Source organism: Oncorhynchus mykiss, chromosome 18 (genome assembly GCF_013265735.2).
Source record: "Oncorhynchus mykiss isolate Arlee chromosome 18, USDA_OmykA_1.1, whole genome shotgun sequence".
Classification (NCBI taxonomy): domain Eukaryota; kingdom Metazoa; phylum Chordata; class Actinopteri; order Salmoniformes; family Salmonidae; genus Oncorhynchus; species Oncorhynchus mykiss.
The window spans coordinates 58,681,794-58,700,879 of NC_048582.1; the positions used below are offsets into that span (position 1 = coordinate 58,681,794).

Consider the following 19,086-nt stretch of genomic DNA (forward strand, 5'->3'; position numbering starts at 1 on the left):
TTACGTGAATATTTACAGTACGTAATAGTAAGCGATATTTAAAGTACGCGATAGTAATAGTACACAATATTTATACTAGGTGACAGTAATAGTAAGTAATAGTGATAGTAAGTGATCATGATAGTAATTGATAATAGGTGATAGTAATAGGAAGTGATAGTGATAGGTAATAGTAATACAGTAAGCAATATTTACAGTACGGGATATTTACAGTACGTGACATTACGTGATATTGACAGTAGTAAGTGATATTTACAGTAAGTGACAGTACGCAATATTTACAGTATGCGATATTTACAGTATGCGACAGTAATTTATATTATCAGTATGCGACAGTAAGTGACTTTACAGTACGCGATAGTAAGTGATATTTACTACTACTTGATAGTAAGTGATAGTAATAGTAGGTGATAGTGATAGGTGATAATAGGTGATAGTGAGTAATAGTAGGTGATAGTAATAGTAGGTGATAATAGGGAACGTGAGCTGGGATTAGACCGTCGTGAGACAGGTTAGTTTTACCCTACTGATGATGTGTTGTTGCAATAGTGATAGTAAGTGAGTAATAGTAGGTGATAGTAATAGTACGTGATAGTTAGTGATAGCAATAATACGCAATATTTATAGTAGGTGATAGTAATAGTAGGTGATATTTATAGTAGGTGATAGTGATAGTAGGTGATAGATAGTAAGTCATAGTAAGTGATAGTAATAGTAGGTGATAGTAATAGTAGGTGAAAGTTACAGTAGGTGATATTACATGATATTTATAGTAGGTGATAGTTATAGTAGGTGACAGTAATAGTAGGTGACAGTAATAGAAGGTGATAGTTAAAGTAGGTGATATTTATAGTAGGTAATAGTAATGGTAGGTGATAGTATGCATGTATGTGATAGTACATTATATTTATAGTACGCAATAGTAATAGTACGCAATAGTAAAACTGAAACAAAAAGGCCACGGAGGCAGAAAAAGACCACATAGTATCATGGTTCACAACAAAGGAAATGTGAGGGACTGGTACTGACAGCAAGGTGGGAGTAAGGACAGAGAGTGTGTGTTCATGCCTGTGTGTGTGGGGGGGGGGGGGGGTGTACTACTGACCTGTAGTGAGAAGAGGACCACGGTGAAGCAGACCACAGCGGTAATGCCTACGGCCATGATGACCGTCTCTGTGTCATAGAAGCTGGCGATCATCCCCACCATGTAGGAAAGACTCAGGGTCAGGATGGACTGAGGACAGACAGAGACAACGTCAGGATTACAACCACAACACATTCCTCTCACAGAGTCTAATACAACTAATATGTAGACAGTCAGGTCATCACTCAAATCTGTGTTCCATCTCATAGTTGATATGAATCTCAAACTGCACCCTATTCCCTACATAGTGCAATACTTCAAAAGTAGTGCACCATCTACAGAATGGGGTGATAGTTGGGATGCAGTCAGAGTAAGGCCATACCAATGCCACCAGGTTCCAGGGGTGTTTAGTATAATGAATAGGGTAGGGCCATACCAATGCCATCATGTTCCAGGGGTGTTTAGTATAATGAATATGGTAGGGCCGTACCAATGCCACCAGGTTCCAGGGGTGTTTGCGGCGGAACTCTCCACAGCAGCTGAGGGTGATGAGAGACACGAAGAAGATGGCGTAGGACACGTAGTATGTCCAGGGGTTACGACGCACAAACAACTTGGCATCGTCCACAAAGGTGAAGACGGCCACGAAGGAGAAGGTGACCATCAGCTGAACGGTCAGCACCAGGAACACCTGGGAGGGGGAGAAGGTTGGATAGACAGATGTTATAGGACTATTTCAACAAAGTTTTTGAATAACTATGATAAAAAGGTCAGTCAACACATAACATTGGCTTTGGAAATAAAATCCTGAAACTTTTCTAGCTTACGATGACTAACCCAAAATTTGTGCAACCGCGACACTCAAACGAGGCTGCAATGAAAACTAATGGGACTGTAGCGACTGTGTCGGCATCAAAATCTGGGGTGTGAACTATGTTTCTATTCAAGTGTTGGTTGACATGGTAATGGCTCAATAGTATTGGAGAAAAGTTTTTAAAAATGGACCCCTCCGACGCTGTAAGCCATCATGACTCTCCAAAGCCGCTGTTAACTTTAGCACCGCACTTCAAAACGGTTTCAAATTCGACACAAATCTAGGTATGCAATGACACATTATAGAAACTCTTTATAGTGTTTTATTTACATTTGAGGTGATAAGTTGGACAGATCGGGAGAAAAAAGCAGTTTCCCCACACGACAGCTCTCCTTTTCACTATCATGCAATAGGGTAAGCTTCTATTCTGTCCCCTCTCCTTCCTCACCTTTCTAATGAAGGCCTGTCGAATGCTCTTGTCCTCAAAGCCAGAGTTGGTGAACTCCTCATTGTCGTAGTAAGATGGTGGCACATCACCATGGTAACCGTCACCCATGGAAGCTGAAAACCCCCGACAACAACAACAAAATATTGGCAATCAAATGCTTGTCAATTGTTAGACCACCGCATGGGTCATTACTAACACAGGTCATTGAGTGAGTTCTAGATTGATAGTTATTGATCTGTCAATCAGTTAGTCAGATAGTGTGCTAAAAAAGGCAAACTTGGTTAATGAAGGACAGTGAAATAAAGACGCACAGGCAGCAGTTTCCAGAGGTAATTATACATCCATCTAAGTGGAAAACCAAACCACGACCTAAATAGAAAGAATTTCAAAACGTGCCTTTTAAAAACGGAAAACTGACATAGCTTTATGGCACATAAGCGCGAGTGAAGACTTTCGTAACAGAATTAATTTAACTGTAGCCGAATAATGATGGAATAATGATGTGGAACACATGGGTAGTTAAGGTTCCCAAACTGCAGTATAGCCTGAGAGTTACCTACAGTGTTACAGTGTAGGAAAGAAGACTCCACTCTCCTAAACGATGACCAACAAAAAGCAGTCTCTGAAAACATTCTGTATTAGTAGATGTCAACTTCCTTCCACTCACCGTTAGGGTCACCAGGGAACCCTGGCTGTGCAGGTTGCTGGTAAGGCCCCGCGGGGTACGGGGCCTGGGGAGAAGGCATCTGAGGGTACGGTCCCTGTCCAAATCCAGGGCCTCCCTGAGGGAACCCGGGCTGACCATAGGGTGCAGGTTGATCGTAGGGTGCAGGCTGGCCGTAGGGTGCAGGCTGGCCGTAGGGTGCAGGCTGGCCGTAGGGTGCAGGCTGGCCGTAGGGTGCAGGCTGGCCGGGGTATGGAGCTTGCACTGAGGCCTGGGTGTAGTTGGGAGGGGGTATCCCAAACCCGGGCTGGGGCGGTCCGTAGACATTGTTGTGGAGGGGGTTGTTCTCCCCCATCAACCCGGGGTAGATGTTCTTGTCCTGAGACATGGTTTGTTTTGCTCACTGTTGGCCTGAGGAACAAGGAAACAAAGCAAAAACATGAGTTAAACCTGTATGGCATTTACATGCACATACCACTGTGTTGGGTGAGAGTTTGCATTTGATATAACATGACTAGCTGGAGTTCTGGAAAGTGTGGAAGTGAAATTGTGAAACATAGTGAACTTAGACTATGATGATGTTCGACATCTTCTCTAATTTGTCATACCGGTTAGCCTAGTTGTCAGCATTAAGGTTTAACAGACATCTTAGGCCAATAACATGAGGAAGTGATGTTTTTCTCCTTGCTTGTTTTACTCCCTCACTCTAACAGGAGGCACCGGGGAAAGTAATGAAAGTCTTAGCACAGTTTTGGCCACACTGCTAAAGATACAAGCACTGCATCTGTCCGTTTACAAAAAGAGTGATGAGAATGAGGAAGCCGGCTGGCAAGAGGCCCAGGCAGCAGCCCAGGGGGTCTTCCTGAAACCCCCAGAGTTTTCACACAGAATTGACGGTATGTTACATGTAAAATGTTTTAATTAAAAATCGGGCAATGTTTATATGACCCCCTTCCAAACAGTCCCATTATTACCACTTTCTTGCCGGTTTACACCTTTTATACATCCCCGTTGCGCAGCCGGCACCGGTGACGGGTGGGAACAGGGGTGTGCCGATGTGGGTGGGCGTGTGCCGATGTGGGTATTCTATTCAAAAGAATAGAATAGCATATTTTAAGTTTAAATAGGTCACTGGTTTGTGCAGCCTAGGCCATGGCTGCGCCATTCAAATGAAATCAATATAGTTCATTAAAACAGACAAGACACAATTACATTCCCCTGCCCTGATCACAGGCAACACACATATTTTCTAGTTAGAATATAATAAAATATTTTTCCCAAACAACTTGAGTGTCGCAGGAACAAACTGTTTTTCAACAAAAAAAGTGATATCTTTCCGATCGTGTATAGGAATCAAATGTCTGACCTGGATGAACCTCTGTAGGATCCAAATAGGTCAGATCAGCTTTGCAATAAATAACTTTAACCAGACCCCTCTCACCCACAGAGGGGGAAGGAGGGAACTGATGGGAGTTAACACCTCACACCCTGTTGTAAATCAAGGACAGAACATTCAGGTTTCCCTCTCCAATGTTCATCAGAGGAATGTGCCTTCGTTTCAGACTTTTCCCGATGAAACTCTAACACGTTCTAAAGCGAATACTGGAACAATATTTCGAACATAGACCATTCCCCATGTTCTGACGTGATCTAAAGAACACTAATGTCATTTTGGTTGTTATTTTGATGTTATTAAAAATGTTAGAAAGGAAATACTGTAAATTGGAAGTATACCCACGTTTACATCCGCGTTGTGCATGAAATATGAACAATGATGAAAGTGTTTTTGTTAAGAAAGGGAAATGATTTTAGGTGCCACAAGAGATAATTGTTTACATAAACTTTGCACAGTGACAAGTCACGCCCTTGAGCGAGGTCAGGGAGTGTGTCAGCCTGACGGAACCGCCCTTTCTAACAAACTGTATAAAATTATTGGTTAATAATTAACATATCAGACCAGAGACGTAGAGCCGCAGCTCACATTTAAAGTGGTTTGAACTCTGCAGCTCTACACGAGGTAGAGATGATAAAGTCACCTCCTGGAAAATCACGGGTACGGCTGATTAGCTGTCCTAAGTAAAGTATCTAGAAAAGCAAATTGAAGAGGGACTATTCTACTACCTCTGCTCAAACCACCATAGTACGCTACTCTCATCACCCCACTGGGAACCATCGACATGGCTGGCTAGCCTATCTTCCAGAGCGAATCTGGAGCTCTGTTCAGGACTACACGACAAGTCACCGGATACCAGACGACTGCAGAGGAGAACAACAGAGAAAACCCTTTTGGACAATCAAAGCTTTAAAAGCGTGCCGCGCAAAGGTCCCAAATACCCTTTCCAAGATGGTACGGTTCTGAGAAGAGACACGGCGAACTGAGGAATTTCAAGTAAATACATTCATGATTTCTTACTCCAAGAGGGCAGCGGGTTCGTGTGTAAAGTATAGGAGTGCTATAAGTGAGAGTAGTTTCTAAAATGTACCAATGTTAAGTGTCTCTGTCCCTTTTTCGCCCTCTCCATATCTTTTGTAACAAGCAGCCATATTGTTGTTAGTCCGCTAGGGACCCGTTTTTAATGTATTAAGTGGGTATGTTTACCCTTGTTACCATTTAGTTAGCTAATAAATAAATAAACCAATTTCTGTAGTACTGAATCATACGTAAGGCTCGGGATTTTGCAGATGCAAGGGGGTTACGACTGTTCAGAATGATGATATGATACGAGTTTATGATTAAAAGTTAACGTTTTCCGGATGTGATAGGTGAAGACCTTTAGAGTTTAATTTGGGAGATGGTAACTCTTTAAAGAACCACTCTCGTGGTGCCCCAGATCCTAATGCGTTAATTGTTACATGATTCATTCAAAAATTAGGTAACAATTAAACATATTTAGATAAATAACAGTCTTCAGATTGATGTAAAGTTAGTGACAACATGGCCTCTCTCTCTCTCTCTCTGGACAGGAAACACACAACTCTTAAAGTGTACACTTCCCAGCTGTCAGGTTAACATCTAAATATTGTGAAACATATGTGATTGTAAACATGAAACTATTTGTGAAAAGATGTAACGTGATGTTGACCTTCTAAATGAGAGTATGAATTTTCAAATAAAGATTAACTAGTCAGTGGCCACACCCCCGTGAGCCATGGACCACCCTTTTCCCTGAAGTGTATAAAACCCACTCCTGGCGAAATGCACATTAGACTAGAAAACATGCAGCTCACAGTTCATGTGAAATGGTTTAAACTACAACTCTACCAAAGGACAAGTCAGAGAATGCCGGGACAGAGTCCCCACGTTGGAATGGCTACAATTCTATAGACCACTAGACCATACAGCTGTAGTTTTGGCTACACGGCTGGAAATGGTTAAACTGAGACTATAGATCACTACAGAAGAAGTAGCAAATTCTAGATGACACAAATTACTAGTGTGCAGCTAGAAATTGCGTAAACCTAGAACGAGAATACCGACAACCACCAAAGCAGCTATTCTATGAGAAAATGTACAAAGTTTCCATTCTAACCACCGACAACCACGAAAGACATGGTGACTTCTGGGAAAGTTAACCAGAGACTCTGATGAACTCTACAAGACGATTGAGACATTCCAACAGAGAAGACAACAACAACATACGGTGTAAATATATACGTTGCAATTATTCTCGAATGAGCGGCCGTTCATGTGCAAAGGATTAGCGTTTCAATGATTATAATTATTTCTGCTGCGTGTAGCGAATCCATTTCGTCTTTCCCGCTCTCAGTCCCCACCCCTTTCCTTTGTCTACCAAGCCATTATATCAGCATAGCCCACTAGGGACTGTTCTATCATTGTTAGTAACCAATATCTGTTTGTTATGCAATTCTGTGTGATTATTTAGTTAGTTAGTAAATAAATAATGAAGCCAATTTATATATTGCTGATTCATTATGGAAACTAGGGTTTCTGCAGATATCCAAGGGTTTGCAATGTTCAGTAATGAGAACTGATGAGGTAATAATCCATTAACCTGTTGAAACTAGGGGGCACTATTTTCATTTTTGGAAAAATAACATTCCCAAAGTAAACGGGCTATTTTGTCAGGACAAGATGCTAGAATATGCATATAATTGACAGCTTAGGATAGAAAACTTTAAAGTTTCCAAAACTGTAAAAATATTGTCTGTGAGTATTGCAGGCAAAAGCCTGAGAAAAATCCAATCAAGAAGTGACTCATGTTTTGAATGGGCTATCAACCAGATTCATTTTTCTACGTATTGCCCAATGTGTCTACAGCATTTTGACGTAGTTTCACGCCTTTATGTTGAAGAATGAGCGTAAGCGACAACATTGCGCAAGTGTCCGGCTGAGGGCTCTCAGAGTAATTCTTGTGTAATAGACAGAGGTAGCTATTTTTCCTCCCGGTCTTACTGAAAATACAGCTGTTCCGGTTGATATGTTATCAAATAGATATTTGAAAAACACCTTGAGGATTGATTATAAACAACGCAATTTCCGGTCAAATTCTCAGCCAAACGTGAAGAACTAACAAAGTTATTTCAGCAACAAAGAGTCACAAGTTTTAAACACAATGTAACTCCAAGTCAATCACACTTCTGTGAAATCAAACTGTCCACTTAGGAAGCAACACTGATTGACAATACATTTCACATGCTTTTGTGCAAATGGAATAGACAACAGGTGGAAATTATAGGCAATTAGCAAGACACCCCCAATAAAGGAGTGGTTCTGCAGGTGGTGACCACAGACCACTTCTCAGTTCCTATGCTTCCTGGCTGATGTTTTGGTCACTTTTTAATGCTGGCGGTGCTTTCACTCTAGTGGTAGCATGAGACGGAGTCTACAACCCACACAAGTGGCTCAGGTAGTGCAGCTCATCCAGGATGGCACATCAATGCGAGCTGTGGCAAGAAGGTTTGCGGTGTCTGTCAGCGTAGTGTCCAGAGCATGGACGCGCTACCAGGAGACAGGCCAGTACATCAGGAGACGTGAAGGAGGCTGTAGGAGGGCAACAACCCAGCAGCAGGACCGCTACCTCCACCTTTGTGCAAGGAGGACCAGGAGGAGCACTGCCAGAGCCCTGCAAAATGACCTCCAGCAGGCCACAAATGTGCATGTGTCTGCTCAAACGGTCAGAAACAGACTCCATGAGATGAGGGTGGTATGAGGGCCCGACGTCCACAGGTGGGGGTTGTGCTTACAGCCCAACACTGCAGGACGTTTGGCATTTGCCAGAGAACACCAAGATTGGCAAATTCGCCACTGGCGCCCTGTGCTCTTCACAGATGAAAGCAGGTTCACACTGAGCACATGTGACAGAGTCTGGAGACGCCGTGGAGAACGTTCTGCTGCCTGCAACATCCTCCAGCATGACCGGTTTGGCGGTGGGTCAGTCATGGTGTGGGGTGGCATTTCCTTGGGGGGGGGGGGGGGGGGGCGCACAGCCCTCCATGTGCTCACCAGAGGTAGTCTGACTCCCATTAGGTACCGAGATGAGATCCTCAGACCCCTTGTGAGACCATATGCTGGTGCGGTTGGCCCTGGGTTCCTCCTAATGCAAGACAATGCTAGACCTCATGTGGCTGGAGTGTGTCAGCAGTTCCTGCAAGAGGAAGGCATTGATGCTATGGACTGGCCCGCCCGTTCCCCAGACCTGAATCCAATTGAGCACATCTGGGACATCATGTCTCGCTCCATCCACCAACGCCACGTTGCACCACAGACTGTCCAGGAGTTGCTTTAGCCCAGTGCTGGGAAGAGATCCCTCAGGAGACCATCCGCCACCTCATCAGAAGCATGCCCAGGCGTTGTAGGGAGGTCATACAGGCACGTGGAGGCCAAACACACTACTGAGCCTAATTTTGACTTGTTTTAAGGACATTACAACAAAGTTGGATCAGCCTGTAGTGTGGTTTTCCACTTTAATTTTGAGTGTGACTCCAAATACAGACCTTCATGGGTTGATAAATTTGATTCCCATTGATAATTTGTGTGATTTTGTTGTCAGCACATTCAACTATGTAAAGAAAAAATAATATTTTCATTCATTCAGATCTAGGATGTGTTACTTTAGTGTTCCCTTTATTTTTTTTGAGCAGTGTATGTCTGAACTCAGAATCAAATATGCTTCCCAAAAAGAACATGGTCACTGTTGTAGAACGTTTATTTTGATTGGCGATTTTCTGCAATAATCAAGGGTGCAATCGGGTAGCCTGATTTCATGTAAAAAGGCAAAGCATGTAAACGTTTTAATCAAACTATTATATTAATCTGACTCTCCACAATAATCGTATTATTGTGTGCATGTAACCGCACTCACCTGGCTGCTACAAGTTAGCTAGTCTTGGCGCTCTCTCCCTCTCCAGATGGAAGCTGCAACAATAGAGTACCAGCCTCTCTCTATCGCTTGCTCAGCAGTGCACAAGTTAAAAAAAACATACATTTAAAAAAATTATTTTGAATATCCGGATATCGGTCAAAAATTCATGATATTATTCGAATAGTGACATTATTTCAAACCCCAATTCCAACTGACAACATGATTCTAGGTAGACTGAAATGGAAGGATGTAGAATGACAGACCACTTTGTTCACATCTAGGCATAATCCAAATAACACACTCTCACTGGAGAGAATGCTTTGTGCCCTGCCACGAATTGATGTCATCTTGCTTTGTTGCCCCCCCCCCCCAATACATTTTTTACACCACCATCAGGTCATACTAAAATGTATCATACTGACTGGCGTAACATTTAATAACTGGTTGTACAGCATAAGCAAAAAAAAGACATGTTTATCAGAACCTGAAAGGATACTTCTGATTAATGTTTTTTTTTTTTTTTAACCAAGCAGTGTTTAGGCTATGCAGTGAAACAAAAATAAAAGTTCAACTACATATAAGTAAACCTAACTTTTGTTTTGCAAGAATCTTGAAGACAAGTTACCAGTTGACTGACTAGAACCCAACTTCCAACGCCGACAGAGATGGCCGCCTCGCTTCACGTTCCTAGGAAACTATGCAGTATTTTATTTATTTTTTATAAAACAAATTGTGTTATTTCTTACATTGTTACCCCAGGAAATCTTAGGTTTTATTACATACAGTCAGGAGGAACTATTGGATATAAAGAGCAATGTCAATTCACCAACATTACGACCAGGAATACGACTTTCCCGAAGCGGATCCTGTTTGGTCCACCACCCAGGACAATAGATCGGATCCCAGCCGGCGACCCAAAACAACGGCACCGCAGAAGGGGCAGACGGAGCGGTCTTCTGGTCAGTCTCCGTAGACGGGCACATTGCGCAATGCTCCCGAGCATTCTACTCGCCAATGTCCAGTCTCTTGACAAGATAGACAAAATCCGAGCAAGGGTTGCCTTCCAGAGAGACATCAGAGATTGTAACGTTCTTTGTTTCACAGAAACATGGCTCACTCGGGATACGTCAGTACAGACAACTGGCTTCTTAACGCATCGCGCCAACAGAAACAAACATCTCTCTGGTAAGAAGAAGTGCAGGGGTGTATGCCTTATGATTAACGAGACGTGGTGTGATCATAACAACATACAGGAACTCAAGTCCTTTTGTTCACCTAACCTAGAATTCCTTACAATCAAATGCCGACCGCATTATCTACCAAGAGAATTCTCTTCGATCATAATCACAGTCGTGTATATCCCCCTCAAGCTGACACATGGGCGGCCCTAAAATAACTTCATTTGACTCCATGTAAACAACATATCCTGAGGCTGCATGTATTGTAGCTGGGGATTTTAACAAAGCTAATCTGAAAACAAGGCTCCCTAAATTTTATCAGCATATCAAATGCGCGACCCGGGCTGGCAAAACCCTGGATCATTGTCATTTTAACTTCCGCGATGCATATGAAGCCCTACCCAGCCCTCCTTTCGGAAAACCTGACCACGACTCCATTTTGTTGCTCCAAAACCTATAGACAGAACAAAAACAGGTAGTGCCCGTGCTCAGGTCTGTTCAACGCTGGTCCGACCAATCGGATTCCAAGCTTCAAGATTTTAAAACGTATTTCACCTTTATTTAACCAGGTAGGCAAGTTGAGAACAAGTTGACATTTGCAATTGCGACCTGGCCAAGATAAAGCATAGCAATCGATACATACAGTGGGGCAAAAATGTATTTAGTCAGCCACCAATTGTGCAAGTTCTCCCACTTAAGATGAGAGGCCTGTAATTTTCATCATAGGTACACTTCAACTATGACAGACAAAATAAGAAAAAAAAAAAAAAATCCAGAAAATTATTGAAATTTTTTTTTATGAATTTATTTGCAAATTATGGTGGAAAATAAGTATTTGGTCAATAACAAAAGTTTATCTCAATACTTTATTGGCAATGGCAGAGGTCAAACGTTTTCTGTCAGTCTTCACAAGGTTTTCACACTGTTGCTGGTATTTTGGCCCATTCCTCCATGCAGATCTCCTCTAGAGCAGTGATGTTTTGGGGCTGTTGCTGGGCAACACAGACTTTCAACTCCCTCCAAAGATTTTCTATGGGGTTGAGATCTGGAGACTGGCTAGGCCACTCCAGGACCTTGAAATGCTTCTTACGAAGCCACTCCTTATTTGCCCGGGCGGTGTGTTTGGGATCATTGTCATGCTGAAAGACCCAGCCACGTTTCATCTTCAATGCCCTTGCTGATGGAAGGAGGTTTTCACTCAAAATCTCACGATACATGGCCTCATTCATTCTTTCCTTTACACGGATCAGTCGTCCTGGGTCTCTTTGCAGAAAAACAGCCCCAAAGCATGATGTTTCCACCCCCATGCTTCACAGTAGGCATGGTGTTCTTTGGATGCAACGCAGCATTCTTTGTCCTCCAAACACGACGAGTTGAGTTTTTACCAAAAAGTTATATTTTGGTTTCATCTGACCATATGCCATTCTCCCAATCTTCTTCTGGATCATCCAAATGCTCTAGCAAACTTCAGACGGGCCTGGACATGTACTGGCTTAAGCAGGGGGACACATCTGGCACTGCAGGATTTGAGTCCCTGGAGGCGTAGTGTGTTACTGATGGTAGGCTTTGTTCTTTGGTCCCAGCTGTCTGCAGGTCATTCACTAAGTCCCCCCGTGTGGTTCTGGGATTTTTGCTCACCGTTCTTGTGATCATTTTGACCCCATGGGGTGAGATCTTGCGTGGAGCCCCAGATCGAGGGAGATTATCAGTGGTCTTGTATGTCTTCCATTTCCTAATAATTGCTCCCAGTTGATTTCTTCAAACCAAGCTGCTTACCTATTGCAGATTCAGTCTTCCCAGCCTGGTGCAGGTCTACAATTTTGTTTCTGGTGTCGTTTGACAGCTCTTTGGTCTTGGCCATAGTGGAGTTTGGAGTGTGACTGTTTGAAGTTGTGGACAGGTGTCTTTTATACAGATAACAAGTTCAAACAGGTGCCATTAATACAGGTAATGAGTGGAGGACAGAGGAGCCTCTTAAAGAAGAAGTTACAGGTCTGTGAGAGTCAGAAATCTTGCTTGTTTGTAGGTGACCAAATACTTATTTTCCACCATAATTTGCAAATTAATTCATTAAAAATCCTACAATGTGATTTTCTGGATTTTTTTTTTCTCATTGTGTCTGTCATAGTTGAAGTGTACCTATGATGAAAATTACAGGCCTCTCATCTTAAGTGGGAGAACTAGCACAATTGGTGGCTGACTAAATACTTTTTTGCCCCACTGTACAACAGTTACACATGGAATAAACAAAACAAACAGTTAATAATACAGTAGAACAAAAAGTCTATATACAGTGAGCGCAAATGAGGTAAGTTAAGGAAATAAATAGGCCATGGTGACGAAGTAATTACAATATAGCAATTAAACACTGGAATGGTAGATCGGCAGAAGATGAATGTGCAAGTAGAGATACTGGGGTGCAAAGGAGCAAGATAAATAAATACAGTATGGGGTTGAGGTAGTTAGATGGGCTGTTTACAGATGGGCTATCTATGTACAGGTGCAGTGATATGTAAGCTGCTCTGACAGCTGGTGCTTAAAGCTAGTGAGGGAGATGTGAGTCTCCAGCTTCAGAGATCTTTGCAGTTCGTTCCAGTCATTGGCAGCAGAGAATAGGATGGAAAGACGACCAAAGGAGGAATTGGCTTTGGGGGTGACCAGTGAGATATACCTGCTGGAGCGCGTGCTACGAGTGGGTGCTGCTATGGTGACCAGTGAGCTGAGATAAGGTGGGGCTTTACCTAGCAGAGCCTTGTAGATAACCTGTAGCCAGTGGGTTTGGCGACAAGTATGAAGCGAGGGCCAACCAACGAGAGCGTACAGGTCGCAATGGTGGGTAGTGTATGGGGCTTTGGATGGCAATGTGATAGACTGCATCCAATTTGTTGAGTAGAGTGTTGGAAGCTATTTTATAGATGACATCACCGAAGTCGAGGATCGGTGGGATGGTCAGTTTTACGAGGGTATGTTTGGCAGCATGAGTGAAGCATGCTTTGTTGCGATATAGGAAGCTGATTCTAGATTTAATTTTGGATTGGAGATGCTTAATGTGAGTCTGGAAGGAGAGTTTAGTCTAACCAGACACCCAGTATTCTAAGTCAGAGCCGTCCAGAGTAGTGATGCTGGACGGGCGAGCAGGTGCGGGCAGTGATCGATTGAATAGCATGCATTTAGTTTTACTTGCGTTTAAGAGCAGTTGGAGGCCACGGAAGGAGAGTTGTGTGGCATTGAAGCTCGTCTGGAGGTTAGTTAACACAGTCCAAAGAGGGTCAAGAAGCATACAGAATGGCTTCGACTGTGTAGAGGTGATTCAGAGAACCACCAGCAGCAAGAGCATACAGAAAATGTATACAGAAAAGAGAGTCGGTCCGAGAATTGAACCCTGTGGCACACCCATAGAGACTGCCAGAGGTCCGGACAACAGGCCCTCTGATTTGACACACTGAACTCTATCAGAGAAGTAGTTGGTAAACCAGGCGAGGCAATCATTTGAGAAACCAAGGCTGTAGTCTGCCAATAAGAATGTTGTGATTTACAGAGTCGAAAGCCTTGGCCAGGTCGATGAATACGGCTGCACAGTAATGTTTCTTATCGATGGCGGTTAAGATATCATTTAGGACATTGAGCGTGGCTGAGGTGCACCCATGACCAGCTCTGAAACCAGATTGCATAGCGGAGAAGGTACGGCGGGATTCGAAATGGTCGGTAATCTGTTTGCTAACATGGCTTTCGAAGACCTTAGAAAGACAGGGTAGGATAGATATAAGTCTGTAGCAGTTTGGGTCTAGAGTGTCACCCCCTTTGAAGAGGGGGATGATCGCAGCAGCTTTCCAATCTTTGGGAATCTCAGACGATACGAAAGAGAGGTTGAACAGGCTAGTAATAGGGGTTGCAACAATTTCGGCAGATAATTTTAGAAAGAGAGGGTCCAGATTGTCTAGCCCGGCTGATTTGTAGGGGTCCAGATTATGCAGCTCTTTCAGAACATCAGCGATCTGGATTTGGGTGAAGGAGAAATGGTGGGGGCTTTGGCGGGTTGCTATGGAAGGTGCCGGGCAGTTGACCGGGGTAGGGGTAGCCAGGTGGAAAGCATGGCCAGCCGTAGAGAAATGCTTATTGAAATTCTCAATTATAGTGGATTTATCGGTGGTGACAGTGTTTCCTAGCCTCAGAGCAGTAGGCAGCTGGGAGGAGGTGCTCTTATTCTCCATGGACTTTACAGTGTCCCGGAACTTTTTTGAGTTAGTACTACAGGATGCAAATTTCTGTTTGAAAAAGCTAGCCTTAGCTTTTCTAACTGCCTGTGTATATTTGTTCCTAACTTCCCTGAAAAGTTGCATATCACGGGGGATATTCGATGATAATGCAGAACGCCACAGGATGTTTTTGTGCTGGTCAAGGGCAGACAGGTCTGGAGTGAACCAAGGACTATATCTGTTCCTAGTTCTACATTTTTTGAGTGGGGCATGTTTATTTAAGATGGTGAGGAAGGCACTTTTAAAGAATAGACCAAAAAGATCATCAGGGACAACAATCACCCGGGCCACTGCCTGTTCACCCTGCTATCATACAGAAGGTGAGGTCAGTACAGGTTAGAGGTCGACCGATTAGTCAGGGCCGATTTCAAGTTTTCATAACAATCTGAAAAATCGGTATTATTGGACACCGATTTTGCCAAAAACATTTTTTTTACACCTTTATTTAACTAGGCAAGTCAGTTAAGAACACATTCTAATTTTCAATGTCGGCCTAGGAACGGTGGGTTAACTGCCTCGTTCAGGGGCAGAACGACAGATTTTCACCTTGTCAGCTCAGGGGATTCAATCTTGCAACCTTACAGTTAACTAGTCCAACGCTCTAACCACCTGCCTCTCATTGCACTCCACAAGGAGACTACCTGTTACGCGAATGCAGTAAGCCAAGGTAAGTTGCTAGCTAGCATTAAACTTATCTTATAAAAAACAATCAATCAATCATAATCACTAGTTAACTACACATGGTTGATGATATTACTAGTTTGTCTAGCGTGTCCTGCGTTGCATATAATCGATGCTGTGCGTATTGTTGCTTCAATGTGTACCTAACCATAAACATCAATGCCTTTCTTAAAATCAATTCACAGAAGTATATATTTTTAAACCTGCATATTTAGCTAAAAGAAATCCAGGTTAGCAGGCAATACTAACCAGGTGAAATTGTGTCATTTCTCTTCCGTTCATTGCAAGCAGAGTCAGGGTATATGCAACAGTTTGGGCCGCCTAATTTGCCAGAATTATGTAATTATGACATAACATTGAAGGTTGTGCAATGTAACAGGAATATTTAGACTTCTGGATGCCACCCATTAGATAAAATACAGGATGGTTCCGTATTTCACTGAAAGAATAAACGTCTTGTTTTCGAGATGATTCATTCAAACAGCACTTTTGTGCGTTTGCCAGCAGCTGTTTATGACTTCAAGCCAAACAACTCCCGAGATTAGGCTGGTGTAACCGATGTGAAATGGCTAGCTAGTTAGCGGGGTGCGCGCTAATAGCGTTTCAAACGTCACTCGCTCTGAGACTTGGAGTAGTTGTTCCCCTTGCTCTGCATGGGTTACGCTGCTTCAAGGGTGGCTGTTGTTGTGTTCCTGGTTCGAGCCCAGGTAGGAGCGAGGAGAGGGACGGAAGCTATACTGTTACACTGGCAATACTAAAGTGCCTATAAGAACATCCAATAGTCAAAGGTATATGAAATACAAATGGTATAGAGAGAAATAGTCCTATAATAAACTACAACCTAAAACTTCTTACCTGGGAATATTGAAGACTCATGTTAAAATGAACTACCAGCTTTCATATGTTCTCATGTTCGGAGCAAGGAACTTAAACATTAGCTTTCTTACATGGCACATATTGCACTTTTACTTTCTTCTCCAACACTTTGTTTTTGCATTATTTAAACCAAATTGAACATGTTTCATAATTTATTTGAGGCTAAATAGATTTTATTGGTGTATCATATTAAGTAAAAATGTATTCACTATTGTTGTAATTATCATTATCATCAAAGCGAGGACCGAGAGACTGAAAAACAGCTTCTATCTCAAGGCCATCAGACTGTTAAACAGCCATCACTAACATTGAGTGGCAGCTGCCAACATACCGACTCATCTCTAGCCACTTTAATAATGAAAAAAATTGATGTAATAAATGTATCACTAGCCACTTTAATAAACAATGCCACTTTATAGAATGTTTACATACCCTACATTACTCATTGCATATGTATATACTGTACTCTATACCATCTACTGCATCTTGCCTATGCTGTTTGGCCATCGCTCATTCATTATTTTTATGTACATATTCTTATTCATTCCTTTACACTTGTGTGTATAAGGTAGTTGTGAAATTGATAGGTTAGATTACTCGTTGGTTATTACTGCATGGTCGGAACTAGAAGCACAAGCATTTCGCTACACTCGCATTAACATCTGCTAACCATGTGTATGTGACTAAATAAAATTTGATTTGATGTGTTTCACAAAAATACCTACAAGGAAAGACAGTCATCCAGACCTTCCAGGAAACTGTGCCCCCAAAGGATGTTGTTTGGTTTGTTAAATGTGATACGCCGTAAGTATCACCACATTTTTATAGTTTACTTCGCTACTTTCTAATTTCTCTCCATGCCACTTTCCATACAAGCCTAGCCCCGCCCTGTCACTCGAAGAGCGCATTTGTCTTCACTTGCGTTCAGACTGCATGGTCAATGCAACAATGTTGATGACAACGATGCTGTTTTCACTTTTTTATATAAATCTACTAGCGTTCTATAATTTCACTATTAGTTTGTGTTTCTTACATGTGCAAACAGCTACTTTGCCTTTTCTTGTCAAGTTGGGCCTAAATCGTTAGTTAGCTGGCTAATAAAAGTACAAACTTAATTAGCAATACAGCCAGATAAATGGTGTGGACCTAAAAATCAGAATGTTTGTGAAACAGTATCTTCTATTTCAAAGAGGAATACGTGAAGCATGAATATGTTAGCTACATGAAGTAGCTAAGAGAAAAGTGTTGAATGTAGCCAAAGATTATAGGGTCCCCTTTGCTTGTACAATCAATCAGGCAGTGTACAGCAGTTAACCCACTGTTCCTAGGCTGCCATTGTAAATAAGAATTTGTTCTTAACTGACTTGCCTAGTTAAATAAAGGTTAAATAAAAGGAGAAAAAAGAAAAACACACAGCACTAATCCTGTCTCTCACACTGAATCTGACAAGCAAGAGAAAGCAGCAGCGGCAGATCACTAGCATCAGGTGCAGTCTCCCTCCCCCTCCCCCCTCTTTTAGGCCACATTGAATAATGGTGTTATTATGAAACACTGACTGTCCCATTTCCTCTGGCTGCCAAAGCATGTCTGTCCTGATCCTGTCTCACTAGTCTGACCACAGAGGGCCGACCAGATGGGTAACATTCATTGGCATCCTGCTCCACAACATTCACATTAAAGAGCATAACAGATTACAATAGCACACTCTTCCCTATATAATGCCAATACTTTAAGGAAGAGTAAAAAAAATTTTTTTTTTAAGTAAATCACTAAATAGTGAATAATGTTTCATTTCAGACACAGGCAATTTTTATCATCTGATAAGTCCTGGCGGCTGTTCTAACAACCGTAACAATGCTGTTTACAATTTCAATTTTATCCTCCAGAATCTCAAATATACTGATGGATGAAAAAAAACAATTCTTTATGGATTTTTAAAAATTGTATTTATTATTTCCATTAATTAAATTATATTACAAATAAGAATGGCGGGGTTGTCAATCCAAAGTTACAGCCAAAAGCTGTAAAAAAAAAACGAAGTACCCTTTGTCCTCTGAAGGGGGATAAATTGGTAAAAAAAAAAAAATGTAAAGACTACTGTAGACAAATTCATCGATAGGCTCAGTTAGGGACTGTCTGGGACTAAATAGCAGCTCAGCTTTGCTGACAGCACAAGCTTTCAACGACACCCGTCTTTCTGTCATCCTCGCTCTTTCACACGCATACATATATTTACCGGTAAACCAGCTCTAGGAAATAGCCCAGTGAGCACACAACATTGTCACTGATATTAGCTAGAAACATTGATCAAGAACACCCAAGGCGCGCCCATGTTATTTGCCAAACCTGTGTGACAAAACTGATCAGGTTACAGTGCTAGTTATAATATTTGGTTACAGTCTAAGAAGATGCTTAGTCACTTCCCGTCTTCCAGGGGACTGTCAGTGAAAGAAAACCGGCACTTCTCTGCAGCTCTAAACATGCAAATTTAATTTCAGCCATCCATAACAGGAAATAGTCTAGACAACAATGATTAATTTACCTATTTAGACCCGTTGATGCTGTGTTATTCACACACTACTGGCCCATTTCTGTAGTGCAAGCCAAGGCAAGGCCAATATTAGCATAATGCTGTCATCTACAGCTATAGACAGCAGCCAGACAGTAGTAGACACCTGTCTCAGTCCTATCCAGATTAACAGCACAGTAACCCAGAGCCCCTGACTAATCAACATGTGACAGTGACACACAATCACATCATG

General features: G+C 42.3%; 1 protein-coding gene across 3 annotated transcripts in view; it reads right to left on the minus strand.

Moving 5' to 3' along the window:
• The window catches only part of LOC110496608 (protein lifeguard 1), a 31,803-nt gene that overhangs the window by 5,577 nt on the left and 7,140 nt on the right, over window positions 1-19,086 (minus strand). The window contains exons 1-5 of one of the 3 annotated variants that reach the window (XM_036953374.1): window positions 9,334-9,353; window positions 3,014-3,421; window positions 2,347-2,459; window positions 1,575-1,775; window positions 1,106-1,234 (exon numbers count right to left, since the gene is read on the minus strand). In XM_036953374.1, coding sequence (XP_036809269.1) covers window positions 1,106-1,234; window positions 1,575-1,775; window positions 2,347-2,459; window positions 3,014-3,398 — 828 coding nt within the window. In that variant the 5' untranslated portion in view covers window positions 3,399-3,421; window positions 9,334-9,353. Of the gene's footprint in view, window positions 1-1,105; window positions 1,235-1,574; window positions 1,776-2,346; window positions 2,460-3,013; window positions 3,424-9,333; window positions 9,354-19,086 lie in introns of those variants that run through there. The other 2 variants (XM_036953372.1, XM_036953373.1) reach the window with 2 other exon arrangements.